At 31.7% G+C, this 6854-nt stretch overlaps 1 protein-coding gene across 3 annotated transcripts in view; it reads right to left on the bottom strand.

Moving 5' to 3' along the window:
• Window positions 1–3428: 3428 nt before the first annotated feature.
• Window positions 3429–6854, bottom strand: part of LOC118264029 (protein yellow) — a 40000-nt gene continuing 36574 nt past the window's right edge. For all 3 annotated transcript variants that reach the window (XM_035576344.2, XM_035576346.2, XM_035576345.2), the window contains exon 8: window positions 3429–6712. In XM_035576344.2, the coding sequence (XP_035432237.1) occupies window positions 6605–6712 (108 nt within the window). In that variant the 3' untranslated portion in view covers window positions 3429–6604. The remainder of the gene's footprint in view (window positions 6713–6854) is intronic.

Genomic DNA, 6854 nt, shown 5'->3' with positions numbered 1-6854 from the left:
TCTGGTAGAGAAACATAGATACTTATGTTCTGTCTCGAGTTTTCAAGGGCGAAATAAAAGGTTAACTTTTCTATATAACACTTTCTCTTAACTCATTAATATTACCTAGGTATGATAAGAAGCCTCATTGTGCAATAGAATAAAGCGTGTATAATTTACTAAAACAATAAAGAATATTTTTATTTTATTACTTAAAACAAATTCATGATCATTGTTTACTTATCACAAGTTTTGAATACTGCATTGTTGCGTAGGTTAGCTATTAGGTATGCTACGCACGCACTAATTTTCTATTATTGATAGTCACTATATCTAATCATTTCAATGACTATTTCTATTATTTTTTATATAGTCACGCCTTTGGTCCCCGAAGAGGTAGGCAGAAGTACACATTATTGCACGTAATTCACAATTTGTGTTATAAGTCCCATGTAATCGGGGGTCAGCCTATTGCCATGTACTGGGCACAATTCCAGACTTCGTGCTTCCACTGAGAAATTTTCGAAAAACAGAAAAAAGCCCAGTAGTTCTTTGTCCGGCCCGTGAATCGAATCTGGGACCCCTTGTCCGGCAGTCGCACTTGCGATAAATTTTGTATTATTGATAGTCACTATATCTAATTATTTCAATGACTTTCTCCATCTATGTTTAATAATGACGATAATATAATATCGGGTTTCCCCAGGAAAATCCAAAGAATACCTACCTCACGATTGCATGACCCTGTTTGGATTCATCGGCGGTACACTCATCACTTGTGTAATCCAATCTTTATTTAGAACGCATAAAACTCGTTAGGGCTTGTGACATGTTTTAAAATGAAAACAGTGACGTCCCTGGTGGAATCGTGCATTTTTGCAGGATAATATGTATATTAAGGAAGACTTTCCTCACGTTATAAATGTAACATGGATTCTGTGCAACAGTTCAAGTGTATATTATTTGCTAAAACAGAAGGAAAAACATATAAGACAAAAAGAATTTCGTTAATAGAAAACGAAAAGTTCCATCATTACAATGCAAAAATACACCTAAATTAACATATTTTCACTAAACAAAAATACCCCGTAGATATAACAATAGTGCAATAGTTAGGTTATCGAATTATTTGCAACAGAAACAACTGGTATTGGTAATACCTACTTAATTAGTAATAATGATATTCCTTATGCTAATTAATAAGAGACAAATTAAATAAGATCACGTTGCCGTTTGTAAATGGAATGTTTCTTTATAACTGGTTAAAAGCAATCTACTACTAATACAAATTAGTTGGGTAAATTTTGTTTTATTTTTCTTTATTTGGGAAAACAAACAGTTACATAATAAGGTCATAAACTAAGTTATAATATAGGGTGTCCCAAAATTAACGCAAGATTTGAATTAAATAGAAAACGCCGTTTTTAGTCTTTTAATAGTTATATTTTTATTGACTCGTAAAGTACATAGGATAGGGTTATATATGGAATAACACATCGGACAAATGGCCTCCACGGCTTTGTTGAAATTTTCCATGACCATTCTGCATAAATGTGGCTGAATTTCGTTGATGCAGCGTTGAATCTCCCCCTTTAATGCACAGGTGGTTGTGGGCTTGTTGACATACTTGTGATTTCAAATAACCCCATAAAAAGAAGGTGATGAAGGGTAATGGTGTTAAATCGCACGATCTAAGAGGCCAAATTTGATCACCGAAACGAGAGAGTACACGACCTGGAAATGTCTTTAAAATATTCTTTAATAATGAAGACACGTTGTTCTATCGTGTAACGCTCCATTTTTAATAACCCTATACTGTTAGCTGTCAAATTGCTTTTTTTTCAGGGTTGCCAACCCTTCACTGCACAAATGGGGGCAAATTCAAATCTTGCGTTAATTTTGGGACACCCTATATGTAATACGTGGTTTATGAATGTATAATAAATGTATAAATAATAATAAATGTATAATACTTTCCACAAGATATTATTATATATAAAAAATCGATTAAAGAAAACGAGCTAAAGGAAAACACCTTTCAAAATTATCATTATTATTAGCTACATAGATGGGAAACCCAAACTTTTTGCAAAACTATTTTTGTGTACAGGATCTACGAGTACATTTTCCTATTCAGATAGAATAGCGATTTGATGACGTCATTGCCTAGTCCGTTTTGTTTGCAGAACAAACATATAAAAGCGGCTAAACATATATGATATACAATCTCTACAAATGTTTATGTAAGTATTCTTCTTAAGACAAAGTCGTCACGATTCACGATCTCTATTAATTTTGCTAAGGTAATTACTGCCTACAAACTATGCAGTTTATGATAAATATGTGCAAATGTAGATAAAAAAACACATGTAACTATTATTTTTTATGTGAATCATCAATGGGCCTGAAAATTCCCCTAACACAGCAAATTATACTAATGTTTTTATTTGTACCTACTAATAACAAAATTAAATCATAAATGATTATCAAATGTCACTATTTAAGTAGGTTCCCGTATTGCAAAGGTTTTTTTTCTGATGGCAGTAGTAAAGTCGACAATATTGGAGACTCGGTCCCCTCGGACTCGGACAATTCCAAAGGTTCATCGCCACGGACTATTGATATTGTGGCAACACATCACAAGAGACAGGTGACAGAAGTCGCACATCTATAAACGATCGACGAGCAAATCAACGGATGACGTCTTAAATCTTACATCGCTCATAACATGGATAGAAAATCCCAACGCACAACAGTCGGGCAGAAAGCCCGCCAGCCACGATCTCCTCACCTGGTCGGAGAATCCTCGTTTTCTTAGGGAACTTTACTCACAGTTCCCCCCACCAATATTAACACTAGTAACATAACAAATACAGGTTGAAAATGTTAGGACGCTTAGTTGTTATTCAAGCCAAAATTACCTACTAAAATAGCTGTCAATTTCAGTAATTTTGCTCAATTGTTATATGAACATACCAGACTACATAATTGTCATATATTGTAAAAATCATTATTTAGCTAAATAGATTAAGACTAATAGGCGATTAGTCTGGACTATCACCATTACCATTTATACAAAGGTAAAAACATGGTAATAGTTACCACCTAGAAACCATTCATTAGTAAATAGCTAGGTACAATAACAATAGCTATGCAACATAACAACTTTTTTACATAAATTTTTTTCGAATGTATTTAATATTCATGATTGTCCATTTTTTGTTGGTTCCAATTCGAACTGATATTTTTCGAAGATCCGTTTAAAACTATTATCTTGATTTGTACTTCGTGTAACTATGTGATTGGTTGCAGTAATCACCTAATATGCAACTGATTTGATTTCGACAGCGCCAGCGGCATAGCGTCATGTAAAAGATGTAATGAATGTTGTCCTTATAAATTAAATTAAGTGACAAAAAAATATAAAAGGCGGGGTAAATTAAACGCAATTTACTTTAAATATTTTATTTTTATTTTAAAAGTATAAAAATAGCATAGGTACAAATAGACGTATCGGTAGACTAATTACAATTATAAATAAGCATACCTATACATAGAAATTAATAAATTTACAAATGTGTCGATTTATCCTAACATCGTGTAATTTTACGGCTGTGTAGAAATATTACACTGGGTACTAGTTACTAGTCGGTAAATTAGTTACAAAGCGGTAAAATCGAACAAACTTTTTGTAACATCCTAAATTATTGTAAATATTTTGTGTATTTTCTAGTGACACTAAATCTAGCAAACTTAAACATGATTTTTGCAGGTTCAATGTGTAAACAACAAGTATTGAAGGATTTAAAACAAGCTATAGATTAATAATATTTAAATGTAATGAATGGGAATTAAGTTACTTATTATAATCAAAATTTCTAATCTTAGAATTCTTAGAATCCTCCATTCGTTTAACAAAAACATATATTAAAGTGTTATACAGTATAATAGGTACACAAATTTACGTACAAATAATAAACGCGACATTTTCTTTGAACAATTCGTTTGGTGCCTTCATTCATCGAATTCACGGTCTTCCAAAAATATGAGAGTTGACTCAGATAAATAAATACTCCTAACGATGTCAGTTAAACACAAAAATTCTAGGATTATTCTTGACGTAAAGATCAAATATTAGAAAAGGTCCACATAGTACGGAAAATACCGTGAGACAGAACAATAACGCGTCATATGTTCTGAGAAGCCTCAAAATAATGCCTTGGTCTAGTTCGATAAGAAAATTCATTAAAAAAGTTATCATTCAGTACTATAAGTGTGTTTACTACAAGGCTTCACTATGTAATTATAGGAAAAAAACTAATAAAAACTAAGGTTACAATTAGGATGTTTATTTTCTTTGTTTTGTTGTCTATATATTATCGTAATTATGTTTTTGTTACTAACCCATCTGTTATTAGGAAATTCAAATGTGGAAGATACCCGCTCAGAAATTTTGAAATCAATTGAAGATAACTTAAGCAGATGTGAGCTAGAAGAAATTTCTACAGTTATTAAGGCATTGGCTCCTACACTAAATAACATAACATTGATTATAAAACGTCAGAACTGCAAAACATATTATAATGTACCTATTTATCACACTATTTCATTTAGGTTTGAACGATTTTTTATTCTAATTGTATATGAATTAGGATTATATTGTCGTGCAGTATTTTAACTTAATATAAAATATTTTATATACAAAATGATATCAGATATCTTGGAATACCATAATAGTATGGCACAAGAGAAAGCCTTGCTGATTATTATATTATGAGATACTTTATACAAAATTACATTTTTTAAATCTTGAAGTTGTAATGTGACTTATTTAAAGTGGAAAAGTGAAACAATATAATTTATTATCTATTGATTTAAATTATCTTAACATAAAAATAACTTCGATCGATCTGTTTTATTACTGTGAGCAATAGACAAGGATATTTTTTAAATAAAATATGAGATTATAGATCAACTAGTGTCCTTATTCTAAATCATTTTTGTTCATTTGTCTATAAAATAAATCCGTGTTCACTACATCTAAGATTAGAAGACACAAAAAAGCAAAACACATTGAATATAAAAAAGCAGGACTCATTTTGCTACATCCGAGTAAAAAATCTTTAGTTACTTGATGAGTAACTTATAGATAGTTTTAATTTACTGGACATCGAAAAATAAGCCATAGTACAATAGATATATAGTAACAATTCATTCGAAGCACATTTCTGTATAGAAACTCACTTAGCGCATTCACACTTATCTTCAAATTACCCGCTGTGTGTAAAAATGTAAATAAGTTACTCGTACAAATGAAAAGTATTAATCTAGCCTCTTCTCACATTTATATGAATGGAATGAGTATTTGTGAACACAACATTGTATACTCATTGATGACGCAACAATTTTAAAATGGTATAAAAGTACTATGGCGTCGAAACTCAAGATGTATCTAGTTCTAGCACAAAACAAAACGATTTATTTAACTTTACGACTATGTACTAAGTACTTCGGATGTGCCCATCAGTTAACGAGCTCGACCACCCATAAGTGTGTTTAACAGATTAGGCGCCTGTTTCACCAACTCTATATAAGTACCGTACCAAATCGTTCATACAAATTGCGTTCTTAATTCAAATATATCTGGTACATAGCGGCTATACAAACATCGTGAAACAGACCCTAAATAGAATTATGAGTACAATTTAATTAATGGTTTTTTAATTGTTTCGTATATTCGTAATTCATATACACACATGAAAAAAATATGTTACGTTACTTTGTTGAGTTCGTGCTAGTAATAGCATGTCCGTATTCTTGTAATGTAGGCTAACGTTAGTACAACGCAGTTAATTTGCTCATGGTAATGAAAGTTATGTACAAAAGATTAAATCAATAAGAATCATAAAGAATATGCACTAGTTACATTACTATTTCGGCCAAATTATTACCTTTTTCACTGCTCTTATAAGAAGAAGTAACACTAATACTTTAATTTAAAAAATGTCTTTGATATTACGAACGTTGTAATTCTCCAAACTAATTGGTCAATGACCTCTCCATACGTATGTTATACGTACGGTTTTGTAAACTTACAACATCAACTTTTTATTTTGTAAGCCACTGAGATCTGTCTGCTAAAAACAAAAAAAATATAAATGAATAACTTTTATGCACTGATTTCTTTTTTCCTTTCCAGTACACCTTTTTCGAATTCTTTGTTAAATGTGTTGCATCAAATGCAATTATAACAAGGTGGTAACAAAAAGTAGTTCAGAATATTTATTTTGATAATGGAGGTTGTTGATTCAATTGGTCCAGTCCTCTGTTGCTCACATTGTAGGTACATGATGGCTTGGTGTGTGATGGCACTAAAATATTTTAGTTGCTATTGTGGTAACTGAACCACAATGGGCATTAAATAGTACAAAAGTATAAAAAACCGTTATTTTTTCCATATTTAAGTGTCATCACAAACAGCAAAATTTATAAGTATTTAAATAGGTAATATTGATTGGACACGGAATCTGTATTGACTTTGGCAGTGAACGTCATTGGACGTTAGCTTGCACGGTGCTAGTCCGTGCTTGGTATATTGTGCATAGTTTGTGCAGGGGGTTATAGCTTAGTGGGGAGCGATGGAGGTAGCGTTGAACTGCACAGCACGACGGAGTACATGCGGCTGCAAGGAAACGAATCCACTGTCTACCACGCGTAAGATACGAATGTTGGTCTGGAAACAAAAATAATTAAATGTTTAATCATAAAATGTTTTGAGAGGACATACAAAATAAAGTTGGGGCTGAGTTTCAGATGAAGCGCTTTGTGAATAATAACTGGCTAAAGAGTTGTAAATTCATTGTTTAGTATATAAA

Source organism: Spodoptera frugiperda, chromosome 26 (assembly GCF_023101765.2).
Source record: "Spodoptera frugiperda isolate SF20-4 chromosome 26, AGI-APGP_CSIRO_Sfru_2.0, whole genome shotgun sequence".
Lineage (NCBI taxonomy): Eukaryota > Metazoa > Arthropoda > Insecta > Lepidoptera > Noctuidae > Spodoptera > Spodoptera frugiperda.
The sequence above is the reverse complement of the archived record's forward strand: the minus strand, read 5'-3'. Positions and strand labels throughout refer to the sequence as shown.